The sequence below is a fragment of the Neofelis nebulosa genome, chromosome 3, assembly GCF_028018385.1.
Source record: "Neofelis nebulosa isolate mNeoNeb1 chromosome 3, mNeoNeb1.pri, whole genome shotgun sequence".
Lineage (NCBI taxonomy): Eukaryota > Metazoa > Chordata > Mammalia > Carnivora > Felidae > Neofelis > Neofelis nebulosa.
Genome location: NC_080784.1, coordinates 134983624 through 135010851, shown reverse-complemented (window position 1 = coordinate 135010851; position 27228 = coordinate 134983624). Strand labels below are relative to the sequence as shown.

At 37.9% G+C, this 27228-nt stretch overlaps 1 protein-coding gene across 1 annotated transcript; it reads right to left on the bottom strand.

Annotated features, from left to right (window-relative positions):
• Positions 1-27194, bottom strand: HSD17B13 (hydroxysteroid 17-beta dehydrogenase 13). The gene is made up of 7 exons (XM_058721975.1): positions 26884-27194; positions 21474-21581; positions 20433-20564; positions 11820-11926; positions 9645-9782; positions 5911-6027; positions 1-213 (listed from the first exon to the last, which is right to left on the bottom strand). Exons 1-7 carry the CDS (start codon positions 27091-27093, stop codon positions 123-125), a joined length of 903 nt encoding a protein of 300 aa, XP_058577958.1. The 5' UTR covers positions 27094-27194; the 3' UTR covers positions 1-122.
• Positions 27195-27228: the final 34 nt, after the last annotated feature.

Here is a 27228-nt window from a genome sequence, read left to right as displayed (position 1 = left end):
TAATGTCAAACCAATGTTTTTATTATTAACATTATTGAAAAATGTGTCATAAAGCTTTGAAGCATTAATTCTAAACTGAGATTTACATCATTAAGCTGCATTTCTGGCTGGAGCTCGTTTATTCACTTCCTTTTGGTTTTGTGGCCAATCACTGCTTCAAACTGAATATTCTGTAAACGATTTATAGCTGCCAAGGCACGTTCAGGAAGAAATCTGTATGGGAAAAAAGTAGAAAAGTTTTCAATTAAAAATTTTTGACACCAAAGTTCTTTTTTGTCGTCAGTTAGGATACCTTGAGAGTTATCTGGTTTGCATTTAATCTTTCTCTGTTCTTCCTTTCTTCCTTCACAGCAACCTCTCTTTCCTTTGTGTGTGTGTGTGTGTGTGTGTGTGTGTGTTTTAATATTCATCGTTCAAATACTATAGATATATAAGGAAAGCACTGATATATACCACTCTTCAAGCCTCCTCATATTAGTAAAATCTTATATGAGATTATATGTGATAAAGATCTGAAACTGAAGGTCTGGACTTACTGCTGAAACTGTCCATGAACCCTGATATTAAGCATTCACAGAGAGACACCACCAGAACCCACTCCATCCTTCCCTCCACCCCTCCTTAACTATTTACTGAATATCCATTATGTACTTTATAATAAGGTAGACAAAAGTCCTCGAAAAACAGCTCCTGCTTGAGGAGCTTATTGTTGAGCGGAGAGGCTAAAATGAGATGAGAGATCACCTTGAAATAATTATTAAAAAATATTAGCCTTCTCTAATTAAGGACTATAACTGTGAGGAGGATTAATATGGGCTGGAATAGTGAAGGGAAACTTCAAAAGTGTTCAAGGATGGGTAAGATTTGAGCAGGCAGATGAAAGGAAGAGCCGACATGTGAATATAATAAAGCAGATGTAGTCATGTGCAAAGAAAGTCATATTGAAAAATACTTTGGTATTGTTGACTAATGCAAGATTTACATCCTTGCCTTAGGTAGAGTGGAAGATGGATGAATAAGCAGAGAGGCAGGGAAGTTCTGGCTGAGAGAAAGACAAATATAAGAGAACTTGTACATGCCTTGTAACTATTCTCACGAGGAAACCTCCATGTTAATACTTGCATCTGCTCACAAAATTGTCTATGTCTGTAAAAGGAATTTTATGTGGAGAATATTAACTATATTTCCCAGTTGCTCAGTAACAAACCACCATGACAGCTCCACAATAGTACCAAAGATTTTGAGCCTCTTGTTTATTGTACAGGGATACTTATTCTCCAACTCTGACAGGATAGGGATGCTCATTCTCTTCTTCATATGCAAATATTCTATGATTTTGATTTTTTCTACATTAATATGACCTGGTTTGAGCCCCAAGAGAGGAGGAATCCCACAAAACTCATTTCCTACTGTTGCTTGGCAACAAAACACTTAGTCAACTCTTGAGATGATGTTGCTATGAGGTCAAGGTTAGGCTAATTTAAGTTAGTCTATTTAAGCTAAAATGGAAGATTGAAATTGACGCAGCAATGCAGTTTGTCCACTGTTCTTGAATTGGTCTATTCCAAATTAGCAGTTTATATGGATTTGTTTCAAAATGACCCAAGGGCTTATCAAGTTTGTATAGTTCTCATTGATATAATTTCAATTTATTATAAACTGTCCCTCAGAAGAAAGCTGAGAGATTATCTCCTCTGGGTAAATAATCCTATTTCTTCTTAGCATTTTTTTTAAAGGTCTTTTAAAGTAATCACTACACCCAGTGTGAGGCTTGAACTTATAACCCCAATATCAAGAGTTGCATGCTCTACCAACTGATCCAGCCAAGCACCCGTCTTCCTAGAATTCTATGTAAGTTCTACCTCCTAAACCCTTAACATCTGACTTCTGTGTCTTTTTTAATGGCAGGGGCTTTCCTTGCGTTATGTTATTTTATTCTTATGGTATGCTTAGACAGGAGGTATTATCACCATCCCCATTTTATATATGGAAAATATGAGGCCATAGAGGCTAAATAGCTTATCCATGGTCAAAGAACTGGTAAGTGGTAAAGTGGTTTTTGATCTTAGGTGGAACCTTCGTTCCTAATCACTTTATTATATTGTGTTCCTTTAAAAATGATAGAACAGCCTCTAGCAGAGATAATATGGAAGTCATGGAGGTGGTAGAGAATATCATTTAAGTACTGAAAGACAAAAATCTGCCAACCTAGATCAGTGAACGTATCTTTTAAAACTTAAGGCAAAATAAAGAGTTTGTTAAACATACAAAAGGTGCAAGAATTCATAACCAGCAGAACTTCCCTGAGAAACTGTTAAAGGATACCCTTCAGGCAGTGGGGAAATGATACCAGATAGAAGTCTGGATCTATACAAATGAATAAAGAGCGCTAGAAATATTAACCACATGGATGAACATTTAAGAATTTTCTTTGTTATTTAAATCCCTTTAAAAAGATATTGGCTGTTTAAACAAACAAAAACTATGTAGTCAAAGTAAAATGTACAACAATCATAGCCTAAAGTAGGAAGGGAGAAATAGAAGTGTACCATTGTAAGGTTCTTAGACTGTACATGAATTTGTATAATATCATGTGGAGATTGGCTGTGATAAGTTAAAGATGCATACTATGAACCCTAAATCAATAACTAAAGTAACAAAACAAAGCATTATAGCTAGTAAGCCACCAAAGGAAATAAAATAAAAACATGAAAGTATTCAATCAAACCAAAAGGAGGCAGAGAGAAAAAAAGGAACCAAGATTAAATGGGATAAACAGAAAACAAATAGCAAGCTTTAAAGTAAGTTTTAGATCTAACTATATCAATAATCATATTAAATGTAAAGAGTCTAAATACCCCCTATTAAATTGCCCCTGATAGATTGTCAAATTAGAGTAAAAAACAAACAAACAAACAAACACCTATATACTGCTTACAAAAGCACATTTCAGACATAAGGAAACAAATAGGAGTAAAAGACAGAGTAAAAGGACAGAAAAAGAGTAAAAGGACAGAAAAAGATTCAGTAAGATAATATTAATATAAAGAAGCTGAAATGGTTATATTAATATCAGTAGATTTCATAGCAAGGATAAACAAGGTCACTTCCAACATGACAAAGTAGTTAACTCATTTAGAGGACAAAATAATCCTAATTGCTTATGCACATAATAAAAGGGCTTCAAAATACATGAAGTGAGAATGGAAAGAAAAGCAAAGAAGGTAGACAAATTCACAATAGCTACAGATTTTGAGCCTCCTTTCAATAATTGATAAAATAAACAGAAAATCAGCGAAAAATACAGAAGATTTGAACAACACTATCAACCAGTTTGACATAAGCTGACATTTATAGAAAACTCTGTATGGCTTATTTCACTTAGCATCACACTCTCCAGTTCCATCCACGTTGCTACAAAAGGCCATATTTCATTCTTTCTCATTGCCACGTAGTATTCCATTGTGTATATAAACCACAATTTCTTTATCCATTCATCAGTTGATGGACATTTAGGCTCTTTCCATAATTTGGCTATTGTTGAGAGTGCTGCTATAAACATTGGGGTACAAGGGCCCCTATGCATCAGTACTCCTGTATCCCTTGGATAAATTCCTAGCAGTGCTATTGCTGGGTCATAGGGGAGGGGAAGGGAAAAAAAAAAAAAAAGAGGTTAGAGTGGGAGAGAGCCAAAGCATAAGAGACTGTTAAAAACTGAGAACAAACTGAGGGTTGATGGGGGGTGGGAGGGAGGGCAGGGTGGGTGATGGGTATTGAGGAGGGCACCTTTTGGGATGAGCACTGGGTGTTGTATGGAAACCAATTTGACAGTAAATTTCATATATTAAAAAATAAATAAATAAATAAATAAATTTAAAAAAAAAAAAAGAAAAAAAAAAAAGAAAACTCAACAATACAGAATACTCATTCTTTTTGGGTGCATGTGGAACACTTCCCAAGATAAACCATGTTCTGAACTTAACCATGTCTCAGTAAATTTAAAACATTCAAGTCATACAAAGTTTAATTAAATTAGAAATCAGAAAAATGTCTAGAAAATCTCCAAAAAGTTAGAAACTAAAAAATTCATTTCTAAGTAAACCATGATACAAAAGGGAAATTAGAAAGCATTTTAAGAGAATATAAATGAAAACGTAGAATGTCACAATTTGAGGGACAGAACTAAAAACAGTACACAGGGGGAAATTTATAGTGCTAAGTGCCTATGCTGGAAAAAAAAAAAATCCATGAACTCAGTTTCTACATTGACAAACTGGAAAAAGAAGACCCAATAAGTGAATAATAGAATAAAAGGAATAATAAAGATCAGAACAGATATTAGTGAAATAGAACACACACAAAAAAATAGATAAAAAAAATAAAAGAAACCAAATTCTAGTTCTTTGGAAAAATCACTGAATTGATAAACCTCTAGATAGACTGATGAGAACAGAAAAATAAAAATATAAATTTCCAATATCAGGAATCAGACATTTTAAACATATTACAAGTACAATAAGGGAAGATTTTGAATAAATTTATGCTTATGAATTTGACAACTTAGATGAAATGGACAAATTCTCTGAAGGACACACATTACCAAGAAGAAATAAGCAGCCTGAAAAGCCCTATAGGTTTTAAAGAAATTGTATTTATAGTTAAGAACTTGCCCTTAAAGAAAGCACCAGGCCTAGATGGCTTCACTGGTGAAATCTCCAAATGTTTAAAGAAAAAATAATGCCAATACCACACAAGCTATTCTGGAAAAGAGAAGAAGAGGGTGTACTTTCCAACTCATTCTATGAAGTCAATATTATCAGGATGCAATATCAGACAAAGACATTACGATGCGAGGGTGGTTTATTCTTTAAAATGAATCCGTGTAGTTCACCATATCAACAAACTAAATGGAAAGAACATATGATCTTAATATCATCAGCAAAAGCATTTGACAACTGATATTTACTCTTGGTAAATACTCTCATCAAAATAGTAACAGAAGGGAACTTCCTCAACATGATAAAAAGCATCTATGAAAAAACATCTACAGCTAACATTATACTTAACTGTGAAATACTGAGTACTGTTCTTCTAAGCTCAAGAAGACTGCTTGGATGTGTGCTCTCACCAATCCTATGTGACATTGCATGCAAAGTTCTAGCCAGTGTCATATAGTAAGAAGAAAAACCATACAGATTGGAAAAGAAGTATAAGGGTCTTTATTTGCCGACAATACTATCATCTAAAATAATCTGTAAAAAAATCCGTTAGAATTTACAAAAAACTGCTAGAGATGAGTTTAGCAAGGTTGCTAAAATACAAGATAAAATGCAAAAATCAAACACACGCACCAACACCAAACAATGGGAAATAGAAAAATTGTTTTAACTGCCTTTTGAAATACCATCAAAAACATGAAATGCTTTGGGATAAACCTGATAAAAACTGTGTAAGACTTTTACACTGAAAACTATAAAATGTTGTGTGGAGATATTGAAGAAGATAAAAGGACAAAATGGAAAGATATTTTGCGTTCTTTGTTTTCTTGGATTGAAAGCCTCAAAATTGTTAATGTTATTTCTCCCCCAATTGATCAATAGATTCAATGCAATTTCAGTCAAAACTCCAGCAGGCTTTTAAATAGACCCTTTATTTTTAACGATACTGTGTTCTCTTGCAACTGTGTTTCCTTCAGTTGGAATAGTCTCTGGCAAAGATTAAACTGAGATGTTAGAGCAAATGAATCATTCTTTTTTTTTATAGATTGAATAAGGAAATAACAGAGACAATGTAACCGTTCTCCTCAGGCACAGAGAGTTTCCACAGCAACTTTCACAACTGAAAGACTCTTCATCACGACAGTAGTTCCACTGGTGTTTTAGCATTTTAGATGTTTTGTGCTGTACTTACCTTCCTAGTATTAGATGTAGATTGATATATGATGGAACAAAAATCATTTTCTTATTGGTAAGTATTCCATCTATCAAGCTTCTTGCAACTGCGTCTGTCTCCAATACAGGCCATAGTCTATGATTAAGAAGAAAAAAGTTTGGTGTTTTTTGTTTTTTTTGTTTTTTTTTAATTTTTTTAACGTTTATTTATCTTTGAGACAGAGAGAGATAGAGCATGAACAGGGGAGGGGCAGAGAGAGAGGGAAACACAGAATCTGAAACAGGCTCCAGGCTCTGAGCTGTCAGCACAGAGCCCGACGCGGGGCTCGAACTCACGGACTGTGAGATCATGACCTGAGCCGAAGTCTGACGCTTAACCGACCAAGCCACCCAGGCGCCCCAAAAGTTTGGTTCTTTTTGTTGTTGTTTTAATTAACAAAGTCAGGAAAATTAACTTATATCACCAAATTAGGATTTAAAAGTTTCCAGGATTCACTGCACAAACACCACCTGCCCCCACCAACTCCCTCCCCCCCCCCCCCATGCCATGGGAATGTTTTGTTATCACAGTCTTAAACTTTCACACCAGGTATGCATGTTTTATGGCTCACTCAGTCAAAATATCAAAAGGGTGGAGAGGAATTAAATGACAGATGTGAAGAGGCAAGGAAGAATGGTGGGTAGGATTACTCATGGGACAGAAAGGAAACATCTGACGTCTTTCTTTGGGGCTTATTTAATACAAAGCTTTGCTAAGCATACTCTCTTTCTTCTGGAGTTATCCCATAAAGCTGGATTTGAAGGCATTCAGTACTTGAGATCCACCTCTGAATCACCTATACTGCAATTTAATGAGAGTTCCAGATGTGCACAGGGAGTATAGCATTGCTATTGGAGGTATATAGCCTTGCTTATACTGAAGACTGTGTACATGGGCCTTCTTTCTCTTTCTTTCTTTCTTTCTTTCTTTCTTTCTTTCTTTCTTTCTTTCTTTCTTTCTTTCTTTCCTTCTTTCTTTCTTTCTTTCTTTCTTCCTTTCTCTTTTTTCTTTTCTTTCTAGAGAGAGCAGAGGAGAGGTGTGGGCAGGGTATCTCAAGCAGGCTCCATGCTTAGCTCGAGCCTGATGCGGGGCTTGATCCCATGACCCTGGGATCATGACTTGAGCCAAAATCAAGAGGTGGACACCCAACCAAATGAGCCACCCAGGTGCCCCTACATGGGTTCTTGAATATTTATTCATAACCACAGGCCCAGTGTAGAATGCCCATTAGTTCAAGATGATGATTAGAGTTTAAAATGTAAATGGATTGGAAGTGTTGCATCAAAATGAAGATGTCCAGGCATGGGCTGAACGGCCAGTGAATAAAAAGGTTGTGTAGAAGAGTTAAGTAAGCAGTTAATGAATTTTATAACTTCCTTCCCTGACATATTCTGTGATATACTACAGGTTATTATGTGATTGAGGTTTCCATGGCATTGAGTAGTAAGCCAGCAGAGAGTAATGCAAATCAATACCTCTCTAAATTATTGGGTTCTGCCTTTTGTCTCCCTGATTTGTCCTAGCTGGTTTCATCAACCCAGTCTCTGAGCCAAACCTCACTTTATGGACATTTTAGCTTTTGCTGAGGAATATTCAGAATCCAGCAGTCTGGGTGTAATCAATCCCACATCTTTAGCATTGGCTGTCAGACTCTGGGGTTGCTCCCAGGCATCCACACCACCTAGGATGTTATTAGCCTACTCTTCTCATCTATTGTGCCTTCCCTACCAGTGTATCTGGTTCTCTTGGCATACACTAAGCTTAAATGCTTCCCAGGAGGGTTTTTATTAGGCCCAGTTTGCTTTTTAAGAAAACTGAGCCCAGAGTCCCAATCGTACCATAGTATTTACTTAAATATTGTATTACTGCTAAGTATCTATGGCCTAACACTATTAAGGACTCCCCTGCCAGGGGGTGACCACAGCTCCAGAGACAACCCAGATAATTCAGAGTTCAGGGTTGATAGCTTCAAATGAGGCTAAGCTTAAAGGAGAATCTGTTAGCTCTTTTGAATGAATGTATTTAGGACTAATTCCCCTCCAGAAATAAACTGGCTTCAGATTTTATTAACCTGCAGCAGAAAAATACCAGAATTGAGGCAAATTTGTGAAGAAGGTATCTTAATTTTAGCACCCTTCTGCTCACCTTTCTGCCTTTTTACTCTCCTTTCAGGACCAATTTCTCCTCTCTTATGGTCTCAAATCCTCCTTTACCAGAGACAAAGTTGTCATAGAAGTTCACCTTGACTAAAGGATTAGGGACTCAATTTATTGCTGCTTCTAAGAATATTTGCACTTTCACGGAGGACAAGGTGGTAATGGTAATCAAATGGTAATCAAGGTGGTAATCAAATACTGTGATTATATTTAATACATCAATGTTTTCCAAACCTGTCTCCAGACTCACCTGGTAGGTATGCTTGTAAAGCAAAGCAAAACAAAACAACTCATTCTTGGAGCTCATCGCAGCCTACTGAATCAGAATCTCTAAGGAAGACCCTAAGAACATTTATTGTTTATGGAAGCATAGGTGATGATTCTTAGGACAAGTTTGAAAGATATTGGAGTACTTCATGCTAGCACTGTGGAAAATGGAAAAGTACCTTTCCATACTCAATTTGAGGAGGATGAACCACAAATGGGAGAGGGGGATGTTAGGTATCGCTCATCTTGGGAGTGGGTTTCCAGGAGAGGACATTCTTGACATCCCCTAAGCACATCTATCCAGGGGCGCCTGAGTGGCTTAGTCGGTTGGGTGTCCGACTCTTGATTTTGCCTCAGGTCATGATGTCATGGTTTGTGGGTTTGAGCCCTGTGTCCAGCTGTGTGCTAACAGCACACCTAGGAGCCTGCTTGGGATTCTCTCTTTCCTCTTGCTCTCTGTGCCTCCCCCTATGCTCTTTCTCTCTGTTTCTCAGAATGAATGCATAAATAAACTTAAAGAAAAAAAAGCACACTGGGGTGCCTGGGTGGCTCAGTTGGTTAAGCATCTGACTTTGGCTCAGGTCATGATCTCACGGTTGGTGAGTTCAAGCCCCACGTTGTGCTCCATGCTGACAGCTCAGGGCCTGGAACCTGCTTTGGATTCTCCGTCTCCCTCTTTCTCTCTTCCCTTCCCCTGCCTGTGCTCTCTCTTTCTCTCAAAAATAAATAAACGTTAAAAAAAAAGCAAAAAAAAAAAAAAAAAAAAAGCACACCTCTCCAGCCTGCCTCACCCCTTCACTCCCTCTTGGCACCTGAGTGTGTTGAACCTTTAACCTGATCACAAATAAACCCCAGTTGCCTAAATCATTGGTAGCTGGTCACTCCTGCCAGTCCTCAATGAATTTTTTCCCTTTGTTCATCTCATTTCAAAGTGAAAAAGGCAATACAACATTAAGAAAAACATTTTGGGGTGCCTGAGTGGCTCAGTCTTTTAAGCATCCAACTTCGGTTCAGGTCATGATCTCACAGTTTGTGAGTTTGAGCCCCGCATCAGACTCTGTGCTGACATCTTGGAGCCTGGAGCCTGCTTCAGATTCTGTGTCTCCCTCTCTCTGCCCCTACCCCACTCCCGATCTGTCTCTCTCTCAAAAAGAAATAAACATTAAAAAAAAACATTTTTCCTTTTTCACTTTTTTTCTATTTTTTCAGTTGACCCACCTAAAAACCTCCTACAGTTTTCAGGTCAATTTCTCATGCCATATTTTCATCCTGACTTGACTTTAACCTCACCTTGTGCTTGGGTTTTTGGTGAACCCAGTATTCACAAAAACTGGGCAGAGACACGAGGTTTGGATTCCAGTTTTTCCCAAGGCTTCAAGTTCTAATGTCAGAGCTCTGTGGAAGCCAACAGCAGCAAATTTGCTGGAACTGTAAGAGAATTACCCACCATTGTTAACTAAGGTACAGTGAAACACATTCTCCAGCTTTCTGTAAGAAGGCAATGCTGATTTGGTTCGAGAATAAGTAGAAGCCAATTTTCCAAATCTTCCACTTGGTCATCAATTTTCATTTACTTTTTCTTAAATGTACCAGTTTCTTACTTAGCGATGATAGCAATAGAACAAATCCTAGTAATGTATTAACTGGCTTACTGCTTACTTTTCCACCCTACAGGTAAGGTTTTCCATTCAGTCTTCAAACTCTTGCCTAATCAGTTTTAATTGCTGTTTTATTTTGAAAAATATGAATCAGGAAAGACGTATTTAGAAAAACTACATAACTAATATCTACATTGAAACTTCTGTGGGACTGTATACATTTCTCCTCTCTTGTTAACTTAGTTGCTAGTTTCTCTTTTGACACTGGAGGCCACTTTGGCTTCTTAATTGTGAAAATCTGGAGTAAAAAGACCTTAGGTGATGTGTGTTTTGTGTGCAGCCTTCAGCATATCACTTTATCTTCTTTGATTTTCTGATTTTTTTTTTTTTAATCAGTTTTGAGAGAGAGACACACACAGAGCATGAGCGGGGGAGGGGCAGAGAGCAGGGAACACACAGAATCTGAAGCAGGCTCCAGGCCCTGAACTGTCAGCACAGAGCCTGATATGGGGCTGGAACCCACTAGCCGTAAGATCATGACCTGAGCCAAAGTCGGACGCTTAACCGACTGAGTCACCCAGGCACCCCTGATTTTCTCATTTCTAAAGGCAGGTGACATGAGCTGAAATCAAGAGTTGGATGCTCAATTGATAGAGCCACCCAGGTGCCCCTATTCATTGTAGTTTTGACCCAGGTGACAAGAAGAACAGTAAAGTTAAAGACTGGCTGCTTTCTTAAGGGAGAAGAGAAAACGGAAAAGTATTATTATATTGGGATTCCACATTTCTAAACCTTAAAACAATAGCAAATGTTTAATCTGTGAAATTCTTACTTGTGTTTTAAGATGTGCTGACAGCTCAGAGCCTGGAGCCTGCTTCAGATTGTGTCTCCCTTTCTCTCTGCCCCTCCCCCACTCACTCTCTCTTTCAAAAATAAGTAAACATTAAAAAAAAGATGGTAGAGACAGCTTGAAACACCGTATGTCTGTGCAATGACCCCTTAACTTCATTGAAATGTAGCCATGTCTGTGACCACATTCAGTGTCAGAAGTAATTTTGTCCATGACTCAGTTTAACCTTAACCATTATGTATAAGTAAATAATGAATCCATTAATTATGCACCCCTACACCCTCCCACTGATACTCATGTGTTGACTGTTACAAAAAGAACTGGACCAAATGTTAGCAAGTTAAATTTTTCTATGAAGTTGATATAAAGCAGAAGTAAGGAAATGAGATGCCATTGAAGAAGTTTATAAGGAAAAGATATTTTGCAAACAGTGTATCCTCAGGGCCTCTCAACCTTTTCTCTTTGTGTCCTTGGTAGATCATGGAGTGTACTATCTGCATCTTTTAATCAGGTAGATGGTTTCTCTTAATCTCTCTGTCTCTGTCTCTGTTCTTCTCTCTCTCTCTCTCTCTCTCTCTCTCTCTCTCTCTCTCACACACACACACACACACACACACACAATCTTTCATGGCATGAGAATACTGGAAAATGTTTTGATTCAGGGGTCGCCCTAATCAGCTTATCTTGGGCATGCAGGCTATGGCATACATTTATGTTCATTTGGACTTCTGTATGTTTTACTTCTTAGTCCGTGGGTTCCCTGTTTCTTTTATCAACGTGTACTCATTCCAGGATATGATGGAAGCATGGCATTACATTTCATTGCTTTACAGAGGAGTTTTCAGAAATCTGAAAATATTTTAAACAATTACAACCAGTTTCATAGATAACCCTGCTATGAAGATTAGAATCTAAGGTCTAATAAGCCCTTAAAAGTATGTGAGTGTGTATGTACATATTATGTATGTATGTATCCATCCATCTATCTATATGGCATTGCTGGAAAATAATACTTACCAATATGGAATAAGATATGGAATCACCCCATGGCCACACACTGAAGCCACTGTGACGATGTGGCCATGATTTCTCTTCATCATTGAGGGAAGAAGTGCTTTTGTGATCTTAAAGATCATTGAAGAAAGAAAAAAACAATGGCACAGGTGTTAAGTTTCTAAAGTAGGTAGTTTTATTTTTAAGAAAAAAGAGCACTTGAGACTTTTGTGATGAAATGGAATATGTGTCAAGATTTCATGATTACTTCTACAGAAATGAAAAAGATTGAAATGTATTTGTTTAAATTGGCATTGAGGGCTGTGCACTGAATATCACATGCTAAGAACTCATCTTAATATTCCTCTGTCTTGCCTTCAGAAGCAATTAAATATCTCCTTTATGGATATATCATATGAACAATAATATCAAGGGAAAAATTCAGAGTTTTCAGAACTGAGAAGATTTCCTATGGTAGTCTGGTATCATGTAACTTTTTTTCTTAGTTTGGGGCTTTACCATTCTAATGAGAAGAGCTGAAATCATGTGTAACTATAGCAAGTTAACTAGAAACAGCTGAGTTCTGTCCTGATTTACAATCATTATCCATCATGAATAGATTTAGTATCTCCCTATTTGCAACATCATGTATTATATATTGATGTTACAGGAAATAAAAAGTCTTTCTTTATTTCCAAAAAGCTTTTACTGTTTTGTGAGAAATATTAATAATATTTTATGAGAATTTTATAAACACACCCTATGGGCCCTATGCAAATTCATAGAGCCAGAACTGGGAAACCAAGTCACTCCCAAATTTCTGACCCATAGAAACTGTGAAAGGAAAATGAACACTTATTGTTGCCTCAAGCCACTAATTTTTTAAATTATTTTTGTTTGTTTTAACGAGAAGTTAGTGATTCATCACTTACATATAACACCCAGTGCTCATCCCAACAAGCGCCCTTCTTAATGCCCATCACCCATTTAACCCATCCCCCACCCATCTCCCTCCATCAACCCTTAGTTTGTTCGCCATCATTAAGAGTCTGGGGGCTCAGACTCTTAGGTGTTCAGTCAGTTGAGCATCGGACTCTTGCTTTTAGCTCAGCTAATTGTTTTGAGATTGAGCCCTGTGTCAGGCTCCAAGTTGAGCATGGAGCCTACTTGGGATTCTCTCTCTCCCTCTCTCTTTGCCCCTCCCCTGCTCATGCTCTTGCTCTCTCTCTCAAAATAATAACAAAAAAGTCTGTTTTATGGTTTGCTTCTCTCTTTTTCCCCCTATGTTCACCTGTCTCATTTCTTAAATACCATATATGAATGAAATCATGTTATTTGTCTTTCTCTGACTATTTTGCTTAGCATAATACATTCTGGCTCCATCCATGTCATTGCAAATGCTAAGATTTCATTCTTTTTAATGGCTGAGTCATATTGCATTGTGTATATATACATCACATCCTCTTTATCCATTCAGCAGTCAATGGACATTTGGGCTCTTTCCATAGTTTGGCAATTGTTGATAATGCTGCTATAAACATCGGGGTTCATGTGCCCCTTTGAATTAGTATTTTTGTATCCTTTGACTAAATACCTAGTAGCACAATTGCTAAATTACAGGGTTGTTCTATTCTTAACTTTTTGAGGAACCTCCATGCTGTTTTCCAGAGTGGCTGCAACAGTTTGCATTCCCACCAACAGTGCAAGAGGGTTCCTGTTTTTCCACATCTTCACCAACATCTGTTGTTTCTTGTATTGTTAATTTTAGCCATTCTGACAGAATATGAGGTGGTATATCTTCCTAGTTTTGATTTGCATTTCCCTGATGATGAGTAAGTTGAGCATCTTTTCATGTGTCTGTTAGCCATTTGTATGTCTTCTTTGGAAAGATGTGTATTCATATCTTCTGCCCATTTCTTAACTGGATTACTTGTGTTTTTGGGTGTTGAGTTTGCTAAATTCTTTATAGATTTTGGATACTAAACCTTTATCTGATATGTCACTTGCAAACGTCTTCTACCATTCAGTAGGCTGCCTTTTAGTTTTGTTGATTGTGTTCTTTGCTGTACAGAAGTTTTTATTTTATTGTATTATTTTTATTTTAAGAGAGAGAGAGTAGGGGGGGGAAGGGCAGAGGGAGAGAGAGAGAGAATCTCAAGCAGGCTCCACACTCAGCACAGAGCTTGACCCGTGGCTCAATCCCACAATCCTGGGATCATGACCTAAGCAGAAATCAAGAGTCAATCAATGTCTTGAGCAATCAAGACACTCAACTGACTGAGCCACCCAGGCACCTCTGTGCAGAAGCTTTTTATCTTGATGAGTCCCAGTAGTTCATTTTTGCTCTTTTCCCGTTGTCTCTGGAAATATGTCTAGTAAGAAGTTGCTACAGCCAAGGTCAAAGAGGTTGCTGCCTATGTTCTCCTCTAGGATTTTGATAGTTTCCTGTCTCATAGTTAGGCCTTTCATCTATTTTGAATTTGTTTTTGTGTATGGTGTAAAAAAATGGTACAGTTCCATTCTTCTGCATGTTGCTGTCTAGTTTTCCCAACACTATTTGCTGAAGAGATTATCTTTTTTCCACTGGACATTCTTAACAGGTTTGTCGAAGTTTAGTTGACCATATAGTTGTAGGTCCATTTCTGGATTTTGTATTGTGTCCCACTGATCTATGTGTCTGTTTTTGTGCCAGTACTATATGGTCTTGATGACTACAGCTTTTTTTTTTTTTTTTTTTAATTTTTTTTTTCAACGTTTTTTATTTATTTTTGGGACAGAGAGAGACAGAGCATGAACGGGGGAGGGGCAGAGAGAGAGGGAGACACAGAATCGGAAACAGGCTCCAGGCTCCGAGCCATCAGCCCAGAGCCTGACGCGGGGCTCGAACTCACGGACCGCGAGATCGTGACCTGGCTGAAGTCGGACGCTCAACCGACTGCGCCACCCAGGCGCCCCTACAGCTTTGTAATATAGCTTGAAAGCCATAATTGTGATGGCTCCAGCTTTACTTTTCTATTTCAAGATTGCTTTGGCTGTTCAGGGTCTTTTGTGGTTCCGTACAAATTTTAGGATTGTTCTAGCTCTGCAAACAATGCTGGTAATATTTTGTTAGGGATTCCATTAAACGTGAAGATTGCTTTGGATAGTACAGACATTTTAACAATATTTTTCTTCTAATCCTTGAGCATGGAATGTTTTAACATTTCTTTATGTCTTCTTCAATTTCTTTCAAAAATGTTCTGTAGTTTTCAGAGGACAGATATTTTACCTCATTGGTTAGGTTTATTCCTAGGTATCCTATGGTTTTGGGTGCAATTGTAAATGGGATTGATTCCTTGGTTTCTCTTTCTGCTGCTTCATTATTGGTGTATAGAAATGCAACAGATTTCTGTATGTTGATTTTGCATCCTGCAACTTTACTGAATTTATGTATCAGTTCTAGCCATTTCTTGGTGGGGTCTTTTGGGTTTCATCTTATTTTTTTTTAATGTTTATTTCTTTTTGAGAGAGCACAAGTGGGGGAGGAACAGAGAGAGGGGAACAGAGGATCCCAAAAGGGCTCTGTGCTGACAGCAGCAAGCCCGATGTGGGGCTTGAACTCATGAACTTCAAGATCATGACCTGAACCAAAGTCGGACACTCAACTGACTGAGCCACCCAGGTGCCCCTCGGGTTTTCTACATAGAGTATCATGTCGAATAGTGAAAGTTTGACTTCTTCCTTGCTGATTGGGATGTCTTTTATTTCTCTTTGTTGTCTGATCACTGAGGTTAGGACTTCTAGTTCTATGTTAAATAACAATGGAGAGAGCAGACATCCCTGTCTTGTTCTTGACCCTAAAGGAAAAGCTCTCAGTTTTTCCCCATTGAGGATGATATTAGCTGTGGGTCCCTTTGTGATGTTGAGGTATGTTCCCTCTATCCCTACTTTGTTGAGGTTTTTTATCAAGAATGGATGCTATACTTTGTCAAATGCTTTTTCTGCTTCTATTGAGAGAATAATATGGTTCTTATCGTTTCTTTTATTAATGTGGTATATCATGTTGATTGATTCATGAATATTGAACCACCTCTGCATCTCACATATAAATCCCTCTTGATCATGGTGAATAATTCGTTCAATGTATTGTTGGATTCAGTTTGCTAGTATCTTGTTGAGAATTTTTGCATCCATGTTCATTCAAGATATTGGCCTGTAGTTCTCCTTTCTCATGGGGTCTTCAGTTTTAGAATCAAGGTAATGCTGGCCTTGTAGAATATGTTTGGAAGTTTTCCTTCCATTTCTATTTTTTGGAACATTTTGAGAAGAATAGGTATTAACTGTTCTTTAAGTGTTTGGTAGAATTCCCCTGAGAAGGCATCTGGCCCTGGACTTATGTTTGTTGGGAAATTTTAAAAATCTTTTTATTTATTTATTTTTTAAATAAAATTTATTTATTTATTTATTTATTTAGAGAATAAGCAGGGGAGAGGCAGAGGGAGTGGGAGAGAGGGAAACTCAAGCAGGCTCCCTGCTGTCAATGCAGAACCCGATGCAGGGCTCAAACCCACTGACTGTGAGATTATGACCTGCGCTGAAATCAAGATTCGGACGCTTAACCAACTGGGCCACCCAGACATCCCTTTTTGTTGGGAGATTTTTGACTACTGATTCAATTTCTTGTCTGGCTATGGGTCTGTTCAAGTTTTCTATTTTTTCCTGTTTCAGCTTCGGTAGTTTATATGTTTCTAGGAATTTCTTCATTTCTTCCAGATTGCCCAATTTGTTGGTATGCAATTTTTCATGATATTCTTCTTTAAATGTGTGTATTTCTGTAGTGTTGGTTGTGATCTCTCCTCTCTCATTCGTGATTTTATTTATTTGGGTCCTTTCTCTTTTCTTTTTGATAATTCTGGCTAGAAGTTTATCAATTTATTAATTCTTTCAAAGAACCAGCTTCTAGTTTCATTGATCTGTTCTACTGTTCTTTTCTGTTGTTTCTATATCATTTATTTCTGCTCTAATTTTTATTATTTCCTTCTTTTAGGCTTCATTCCTTTTCTAGCTCCTTCACAGGTAAGGTTAGGTTGTATATTTGAGATTTTTCTTGCTTTTTAAAAAGATTTTTTTAAATGTTTATTTCTTTTTTTTTGAGAGAGAGAGAGCATGAGTAGGAGAGGGGCAGAGAGAGAAGGAGACACAGAATCAGAAGCATGCTCCAGGCTCTGAGCTGTCACAAGAGAACCCGATGCGGGGCTTGAACCCACAAACTGTGAGATCATGACCTGAGCTGAAGTCAGACGCTTAACCAACTGAGCCACTCAGGCACCCAAGATTTTTCTTGCTTCTTGAGAAAGACCTGTATTGATATATACTTCCCTCTTATGACTATTGCATCCCAAAGGTTTTGGATCATCATGTTTTCATTTTCATTTGCTTCTATGTATTTTTTAAATTTCTTCTTTACTTTCCTGGTTAACCCATTTATTCTTTAGTAGGATGTTCTTTAACCTCCATGTATCGTGTTCTTACCAAGATTTTTCTTGTGGTTGATTTCAGGTTTCATAGTGTTGTGGCCACAAAATATGCATGGTATGATCTCAATCTTTTTGTATTTGTTAAGGCCTGATTTGTGACCCAGTATGTGATCTATTCTGGAAAACATTCCATGTGTGCTCAAAAAGAATGTGTATTCTGATGCTTTAGGATGAAATGTTCTGAATATATCTGTTAAGACCATCTGGTCCATTGTGTCATTCAAAGTCATTGTTTTCTTATTGATTTTTTTGCTTAGATGATCTGTCCATTGTTGTAAGTGGGGTTTAAAGTCCTCTGCTATTATTATATTATTATCAACGAGTTTCTTTATGTCATGTTATGTTATGTTATGTTATTTATATGTTTGGGTGTTCTCAATTTGGGGCATAAATATTTATAATTGTTAGATCTTCTTGTTGGCAGTAGACTTATATGATGATACTGTGCTCTTCATCATCTCTTATTACAGTCTTTGGTTTAAAATCTAGTTTGTCCGATATAAGTATGACTACTCTGGCTTTTTTTTTTTTTTTTTTTTTTTTTTTTGATGTCCATTAGCTTGGTAATGGGTCTCCATTCCTTCATTTTCAATCTGGAAGTATCTTTAGGTTTAAAATGAGTGTCCTGTATGCAGCATATAGATAGGTCTTATTTTCTTATCCATTCTGATACCCTATGTCTTTTGATTGGAGCATTTAGTCCATTTACATTCAGAGTGATTATTGATAGATATGAATTTAGTGCCATTGTGTTATCTGTAAAGTCATTCTTTCTGGAGATTTTTTTCTGTTCCTTTCTAGTCTTTGTTGCTTTCGGTCTTTTTTTCCCACTCAAAGAGTCCTCTTCAATATTTCTTGCAGGGCTGGTTTAGTGGTCACAAACTCTTTTAGTTTTTGTTTGTCTGGGAAACTCTTTATCTCTCCTTCTGTTCTGAATGACAGCCTTGCTGGATAGAGTATTCTTGGCTGCATATTTTTCCTGTTCAGCATGTTGAATATACCATGCCACTCCCTCTGGCCTGCCAAGTTTTTATGGCTAGATCTGCTGCTAACCTTATTTGCCTTCCCTTGTAAGTTAGGGATTATCTCTACCTTGTTGCTTTTAGAATTTTTTCCTTATCTCAGTATTTTGCAAATTTTACTATGATATGTCTTGGTGTTGGCCTGCTTTTATTGATTTTGATGGGAGTTCTCTGTGCCTCCTGGATTTGGATATGTTTTTCCTTCCCCAGATTGGGGAAGTTTTCAGCTAAAATTTGCTCAAATAAACCTTTTGCCCTTTTCCCTTCTTTCTTCTTCTGTGACTCCTATGAAGCAAATACTATTATGCTTTATGGGGTTGCTGAGTTTGCTAAGTCTCCATTTGTGATCCAATATTTTTTTCCCTCTTCTTTTTAGCTTAATTATTTTCCATAATTTTATCTCCTATATCATTTATTCATTCCTCTGCTTCTTCCATCTTTGTAGTCATTACATTCAGTCATGTTTGCATCTCAGTTATAGCATTTTTTATTTTGGCTTGACTAGCTTTTAGGTCTTTTATTTCTGCAGTAAGGGACTCCTGGTGTCTTCTATGCTTTTCTCAAGCCCAGCTAGTATCCTTTTCATTGTTGTTTTAAATTATGAGTCAAGCATATTACTTATACCTGTTTCAGATCCCTGGCCATGACCTTTTTTGTTCTTTCTTTTGGAATGAATTCCTCTGTGTTGGCATTTTGTCTAGATCTTTGTTTTCTTCTCTGTGTTAGAAAAGCCTGTTATGTTTCCTACTCCTGAGAGTAATGGCTTTATTAAGAAGAGGTCCAGGTTCTGGTGCTTCATGAAGTGTTTCTAATGTATGCTCTGCACACTCTGCTGTTGTGTTTTGGATGCTCTTTCCCTCAGGTCAGTACACTGCAGAGTTTTTCCTTGCCTTCAGTGGGGAGTATTTGGACCTTGTCCACTGTGAGGTGAGTTTCAACTAATATGGTTTCGTCTTCTTGTTAAAAGAGGACAGAACTTATTTCCACTGTAGCTAAGGCTTTGCAGCACTCTATGGTCAGTATACTTGGTGCATGTGGGGGTTTGTGCTGGTCTTCTGGGGAGGGGCCCACTGCTGCTCTTGCTCTCAGGTATACTTGCCCTCATATAAAAATACCTGCAGAGCACAGATGGACAAGGCTTGGTGTAAGCAGCTCAAACCTCCACTGTGGATGTTGTGCTGCTCACTGAAGTCTGTCCCTATTTCCATGATGTGGCCTCTTTTCTCCCTCTATTTGTGCAGTTTGTTCTCTGAGTCCTCAGATCAATTTCTTGGGTGTTCAGAATGATTTGATATTTATCTAGCTGAGTTCGAGGGATGAGGCAAGCATAGTGTCCCCCTACTACTCCACCGTCTCAACTCAGGCCACTAAATTTTAATAAATTTGTTATGCAGCTATAGACAACTAAAACAGGAAGTCTCTATGTACTTTTGTGGTCATAATAATCAATCCTCATTACCATGTGTGAGGGGTTGGGGAAGATGGAAAGAACATATCTATTTTCTTCTCTCTTCCAGAATCCAGATTTGCTCCACACTGATATTGGGGCACTGTAAGATTAATCCATAGAAATGTTTTCTACAAAGGTATATTTCAGTCTTCTACTAACCAACTACAAGAGGTTTGTAGAGCCATCTATCTAAGTTCCAGCATGGATCTAGAGCTTATCTGAGTCCCATGCAGAAAATGTCCAACCCCTACATACATAGAAGTAGTGATTTATGTTGTCCTTTCAGTTCTAAAATTCCATGACATGAGGTCACAAGTGAATGTATATTGTATATATTTCCTCTAAAGTACTGAAAAAATGTATACTGACAACCCTTAGCAAAACTCCACAAGTATTTTTTGAGCACTTGGTCCATCCATGCCATGTTTTGTGTTAAATTCTGGTGGATAAGACAGACCAACTAGCCTACATTCTGGTGAGTTGTGTCTCTTCAAACTCTGTGTCCTTCTCTCAGAGACTCTTCCACTCAAATTAATTTGGTAATTCTTGATTTTAGGCAAATATAAAGGTGTGAACTCAATTACAAACTTCATGTACCTTAAGAGGATGAGTCAGACATGCACAAACCAGAAATGTTTCTCACACTCACCCAAAAATGTCCTAGGATGTTGACCTCAAAAGTTTTGGTAATCTCTTCATCCTTGGTACTAAGAAGGTCAGCTGGATATACTACCCCAGCATTATTCACCAAGATGGTTACATCTCCTACTTCTTTCTTTACCTGTGAAGGGAAAAAAATTACTGGGTATGTTATAGAAACTCAAAGTTTTGGGGCTGATGTAATCCACGAATTAGATTCTTCATTCCACTTGATAAGAAATCTCAGAGTTCAGGCTGGAAAGAGCTTTAGTCCAAAAAGTGGATGCAAAGAGAACACTGTCATAAAGTTAGGAGAAACTATGTTTTTTAACATCTGAATTTTCATATTATGTAAATCATAGATTTTTAAACTTTATCTATAAAGTGAATTAATATTCGTGTTGATTAATTGATATATTGGTTCTGATCAAACATTTTTATAGTGCTAACTGAGTAGTTTTGTTTCTACCACCTACTAATTATATGATCGTGGACTGGCTTAACTCCTCCTTAGCAGAGCAAAATCTCAGTTTGCTCATCTGTCAAATGAGGTTAATAGAGTTATTGTAGAGATGAAATTAAAGGATGCAGTAGTTTATCAGAGTGCTCGGTTCATTTGATATTTACTCTTTTAAAAATTGTTACAATAATTACTAACATTACATTTTCTATCGAAGACTAGATTACTGGCAACATAAATAAAATACCAAAAAAAAAAAAAAAAAGGAATTACTGCAAAAGTAATAGGATTAAGATAAAACTAAGAAAGTGATTCTTTCTCCTGGTGATGAATCTCTTCTCTGTCACTCTATACCACTGCTCAAACTTCTGATCAGAAAGAAATTGGTTAGTAATATGAAATAATAATAATAGGCAGAGTTGAGTGGGTTCTATACAAGGAAAGAAATGTATATCCTACCTTATTCATACAACCACCTTAGTTAGCAGAGGCTAAAATAGAATTTAAATCAGGCAGCCATAAAGAATCTTTCCACTGTCCATGGAAATAGATACAAAATTATTTGAAGGGATTTGTAGTTTGAAATCTCACCTGCTTTACAGAGTTATAAATGTCTTCTCGGTTACTGCAGTCTACGACAGATACATGCACGGTGGCCCCCAGTTTTCTGCATTCAGCTGCTGTTTCCTCAACACTGTGCTGTAATTGGAAAAAACAAATGTAGAAAGATGTAGGTCAGTTAGGGGACAAGACAAAGGGAGAAAGACTTGGAGAAGACATTTCTTTAAAGATTAAAATTCATGGGATGTCTAGGTGGCTCAGGGTAAGTTATCTGACTCTTGCTCTCCTTTTAGGTCTTGAGCTCAGGGTTGCAAGTTCAAGCCCCATGTTGGGCTCCACACTGGGCTCTGCACTGGACATGAAGCCTACTTTAAAAATAAATAAATAAATAAATAAATAAATAAATAAATAAATAAACAAATAAAAGATTAAAATTCATGTCCAAAATGCCCTCCTTGTTTGTACAAAAGCTTCATGAGAAACACTGCCTGCCTAACTTGCAAAGGGAGTGTATGTGATGTTTCTGCCAGTGAATGCTCATACTAGATATGGGTTTTTATCTTGTTTGACTACATTCTCAACAGCCATTCTGCATCTAAACAAAACAAACCAAACCAAACACCCTTCATGTTTTTCCAGCTTTTTATCTTGGGTTAGAGGTTCCTCAAGAGGCAGTTTTTTTAAAGCAGACTATTCTCATAGACAGAAGAACATGCTTGAAAGATGTTGCTCTTTGTGGGGTCATGAATGGAGGTGTTGGGGTACATAGAAGAAAAGAAAATTCAGCTTTTCATTTGACAGATTGTCAAATTGTTGTTGAGCACCAACCATATAGTAGCAGTAAAGCACCAGGTAGCAATTCTAAACTAGTGGTAATTTTAAACCATATGCCTCTGCCTGTCATACTTTTCTTGATGATTCTGATTTAAGCCACTAGGAGGGAAGGAGAAAGAAGGATCCTTATTCGAGGAAGCCTTTCCTAGGGAGGCAATGCTACCACTCTTGGTGATATAATATTATGTTCAAGTGTTTTGGAGTGAAAATGGGCAAAGGCCACAGCTAGAGTCTCATCTATGTAACAACTTCATACATGTAATAAGTTTATAGTAACTTTGTATGCAGAAACCCAAGACATGGATGTAGAGAAACTTTTTTTCAGCCTAAATTCAAAGACCTTTTTCCTAAGATAAAACTGTCCTGATGTTTCTTGATCTGTATTTCCGGAAAACTAGAATTCTTTTCAAGTTTTGACATCTGTTAATTTTACAGAGATTATAAGGTTTTAAAAATTACACTTTTTGGGGTGCCTCAGTGGCTCAGTCGGTTAAGCATCTGACTTTAGCTCAGGTCATGATCTCATAGTTCGTGGGTTTGAGCCCCACGTCCGGCTCTGTGGTGACAGTGGGGAGCCTGCTTTGGATTCTGTGTCTCCCTTTGCCTCTCCCCTGCTCATGCTGATGCTCATGCTCATGCTCTGTCTCTCTCTCTCTGAAAAATAAACATTAAAAAATTTTTTTTAATTACATTTTTTCCTCTCACAATTTGTAGATTCTTCCCTGTGATGAAGAGGCAAGGCCGCCTGAAAGCCCTTTTCTCACACCGGGATGTTCACAGTGCGGCTGTTACTTGAGGTGGTCCCTGAATGAGTGGCAAGTGGTTCCCTTAGCCAGTGCTGCCTCCCTTGGGTCCTTCATATTCCACTACCTCAGGCTCAGCCCCAGAGTAGCAGCCTGAAATCCCAAAGAACAGACCCTCACAGACATTAGGACACCAAGTCACAGAGCCAATATCCCCTCATAGCCTTTTGGGGCTTGCAGAGGAGTAAAGAGGGAGGAGAGGATCTCTTTCACCAATTTATTTATTTATTTATTTTTAATTTTTTTTTTTTTATGTTTTATTTATTTTTGAGAGAGAGAGAGAGAGAGAGAACACAAGTGGAGGAGGGGCAGAGAGAGAGAGACAGAATCCGAAGCAGGCTCTAGGCTCTGAGCTGTCAGCACAGAGCCCGATGCGGGGCTCGAACCCACGAACTGTGAGATCAAGACCTGAGCCGAAGTCAGTTGCTTAACCAACTGAGCCACCCAGGCGCCCCTTTCTTTCACCAATTTAGACGTAGCTTGCTCATAGTCAGATTACAAGAACCACCATGCATTTTTTTGTCTCTAGACTCATGGTCAGTAGAGAGAATTCATGACCAGAGCTTTCATCAGATGCTTTGATTAAAGAATTAATAATGTGTCAGTCTTCTACCCGAGCTAGAGAATTACAAAATGTAATGTCTTGTTTTTTTGTAAGCAAAAATATTTGCTGTAACCTCAACCCCAGTTTGCAGTGACTCCACTTTTCAGAGTGTTCCTAAAGCAACAGTTTAGATTGAATGAGGGCACACTGCTAACATGACTCTAAGGCAAAAGAAGTCAGCCATAACCAAGAGAGCTGGCACCTTCCACAGGTTGAAGGAGATCTGAGTTACATTTATAGCCTTACAATGAATCATTTAACACCTTGAATGTTTGGTTTTAAGTTTTGTTTTGTTTTTTTTTTTTTTTGAGAGAAAGAGAGCGAGAGCACACTCACACATGCAAGTGGGGGAGGGGAAGAGAGAGAGGGAGAGAGAGAATCTCAGGCAGGCTCCGTCAGGGCAGAGACTTGGGGCTCAATCCCACAAACCAGGAAATCATTATTCAAGTTGAAAGCAAGAGTTGGTTGCTTAACCAACTGAGCCATGCAGGTGCCCTTAATACCTTCATTGTTTAACCATAAAATTCAGGGATTCAAAGATACCCTATAAGGTTAGGTGACTCATCCTTCAGGCAGAATCTTAAATAAGTCATTTTTATTCCTTGTCACTGGAATTAAAAAAAATGTAATCAATAGGGCACCTGGGTGGCTCAGTCAGTTAAGTGTCTATGCTGACATCTCAGAGCCTGGAACCTGCTTTGGATCCTATGTCTCCTTCTCTCTCTGTTCCTCTCCTGCTCACTCTCTCTCTCCCTCTCTCTTTCTCAAAAATAAATATTAAAAAAAAATTTAAATAAAAAAATAAAAAAATGTAATAAATATCAGTCATCTCTCCCAAACACATATCTAGAAAGAGATTAAAAGGTTATATTTTTATCAAGGCTTTTTCCTGGATTTATACTTCTTTCTTTCTTTTCTTTTTTCTCTTTTTTCTCTTTTTTCTTTCTTTCTTTTTTTCTTTCTTTCTTTCTTTCTTTCTTTCTTTCTTTCTTTCTTTCATTAATGCCTAAGAACAGCAGACAGCAGTTTTCTCAATTTGTAAATCTTGTCCCCTTCTAGAAAGCTCATTGGAATCTCTTCAAGGACCAACTGATGCCAAATCACTTCCCTGTATATCAACTCATCTATTAAATGCTTGTGTATGTTATACAAAATGTATCAACTTTTCCTTGTACAGTATTCTTTACTGTCTGGAAAGAACCAGAGAAAACTGCTTTTCTAAGATCAAGTGACTTATTTTTTTAAAGATTTTATTTTATTTTATTTTTTATTTAAAAAAATTTAACATTTATTTATTTTTGAGAGACACAGAGTGTGAGTGGGGGAGGGGCAGAGAGAGGGAGATGGAATCTGAAGCAGGCTCCAGGCTCTGAGCTGTCAGCACAGAGAATGATGCAGGTCTTGAACCCACAAACCACAAGATCATGACCCGAGCCAAAGTCTAACACCCAACCAACTGGGCCACCCAGGCACCCCTCGAGTTTATATATCTTTAACACAAAGCTCTTTAATTTAAATATACAGCCACATATTAGATATCTTCACCAGAATATCCCTCAGGCATCTCAGACTCACTCAGGGCAAGCAGTGTTAAAAAGTTATATGGAGAGTGTTGGAGCTGTTTCCCACCAGTGTTGGGCGATCTTGGCTGGGTGGGGGGGAGGAGGAAGTAGGGAAGAGAAATGCCACCTGCCAGGTCTTTTGTTCTTTTTTTTGTTGTTTAATTTTTTAAATTGATTATTTATTTAAAAAATTTTTTATTACATTTATTTATTTTTGAGAGACAGAGACAGATCACGAACAGGGGAGGGGCAGAGAGCGAGGGAGACACAGAATCTGAAACAGGCTCCAGGCTCTGAGCTGTCAGAGCCTGACATGGAACTTGAACCTATGAGCTGTGAGATCGTGACCTGAGCCAAAATTGGATGCTTATCCGACTGAGTCACCCAGGTGCCCCTAAAGATTTTATTTTTAAGTAATCTCTACACCCAACGTGGGGCTTGGACTTACAACCCTGAAATCAAGCGGTACACGTTACCGACTGATCGGGGCACCAGCCAGGTGCCCCAAAATGACATTTTTGAAGGCTTTAAGAAATAGGACAACTGGACATGACAGCAAAGAACATCAGAGAGTAGTAATATAATGGCCATTAAAATCTCACTGTGATCTGTGGAAAATCTGATTTTTTTTTTCATGTTTATTTATTTTTGAGAGAGTGAGCATGGATGGGGAGAGGGCAGAGAGAGAGTGACAGAGGGTCTCAAGTGGGCTCTGTGCTGACAGCAGAGAGCGCGATGTGGAGCTCAAACCCATGAACCATGAGATCATGACCTGAGCCAAAGTTGGATGCATCATTCACTGAGCCACCCAGGTGCCCTGAAAATCTGATTCTTAAAAAAACTTCACAGTTTTTCCAACCTAAAAATCCTGTCACATTTTTCTGTGTATTATTTTTATGGACTTCCAGAATTCACAAGTGTAGGGGAAATGATACAAAATTTCAGTTTTATTTTTGAGTAGCTAATATAATGTTTACAAAGAAAAATATGAATGCTCAAGAGAAAGCCTGACCCACTGCATGTTGTTGTTGTTGTTTTTAAAATGGCTTATGTTTAGTATGGACAGACATTGTTCTAAGTGCATAAAATTCACTTGTTTAATCCTCTTGCCAAGGAGTCCACAAACTTTTCCTGTAAACTGCGAGAGAATAAATATTTTAGGATTGTGTGGGTGGGAGTGGAGGCAATAAGAGGTTCTGTCGGATGTTCTTCTTTGTTTCTTTATTTGCTTGTTGCTTTGACAACCCTTAAAAAAGGTAAAAAACATTGCTAGCTCAACAGCCTGCCCAAGGACCAGGTTTGTTCCATTAGCCAGAGTTTGCTAACACCTGTTATTACCCATCCTGTGAGATATTATCTTCATTTCAAAGATAAGGAAACTGGAAGCTTGGAAGTAGCCTGGCTCCTGAATCTGTGTTATCAACTTAAATATCATGGCATAAAAAAATCACTGCTTAGTTCTCATTTATGTTCCCTTTGTCAAACCACCCCAATACGTGTAGAATAAGGCACCAGGGAAGTTAGCTATTAACCATTAAAAAAGAAAAATACAAAGGTTCACAGATGCTAAGTCAAATAATTTTCGAAACATATGCCTTACTTATGACTTTAAAAGATGGGGCAAATGAATCCATTACCTTATTAATATCCCACAGAACCAGTCTGCTCTTCCGTTTTGCAAATTCATAGGCAGTCGACCTGCCTATTCCATGTCCGGCTCCTGTAATGAGGATAGTCTCCCCAGCCACAGATTTTCTCCTTTGGGGAATGAAAATTTTCACCAATGCCTCCAAATAGGAGTAGATGATGGTGAGCAGAAGAAGGAGGAGATCCAAGATAATATTCATGGCTCTGCTCTGTACTCCTTCTCTGGCTCAATCCTTGTCTACCCGCAGCTAAGAGCCACCTTCTGCACAAAGGTCCAGGGGAGAGCTGTGCTCCAGGTGTTGATAGGACTGGCAGAAGTAAGCCAGATTTCCTCT

What these genes read in the sequence shown, in the direction of transcription:
- HSD17B13 (XM_058721975.1), bottom strand. Translation starts at nt 27,093, where the DNA reads ATGAATATTATCTTGGATCTCCTCCTTCTTCTGCTCACCATCATCTAC. An exon ending in TTCTGTGGGATATTAATAAG is followed by an intron (nt 21,582 to 26,883) that starts GTAATGGATTCA and finishes TTCCAATTACAG; the next exon opens with CACAGTGTTGAGGAAACAGC. An exon ending in TTTATAACTCTGTAAAGCAG is followed by an intron (nt 20,565 to 21,473) that starts GTGAGATTTCAA and finishes TTCCCTTCACAG; the next exon opens with GTAAAGAAAGAAGTAGGAGA.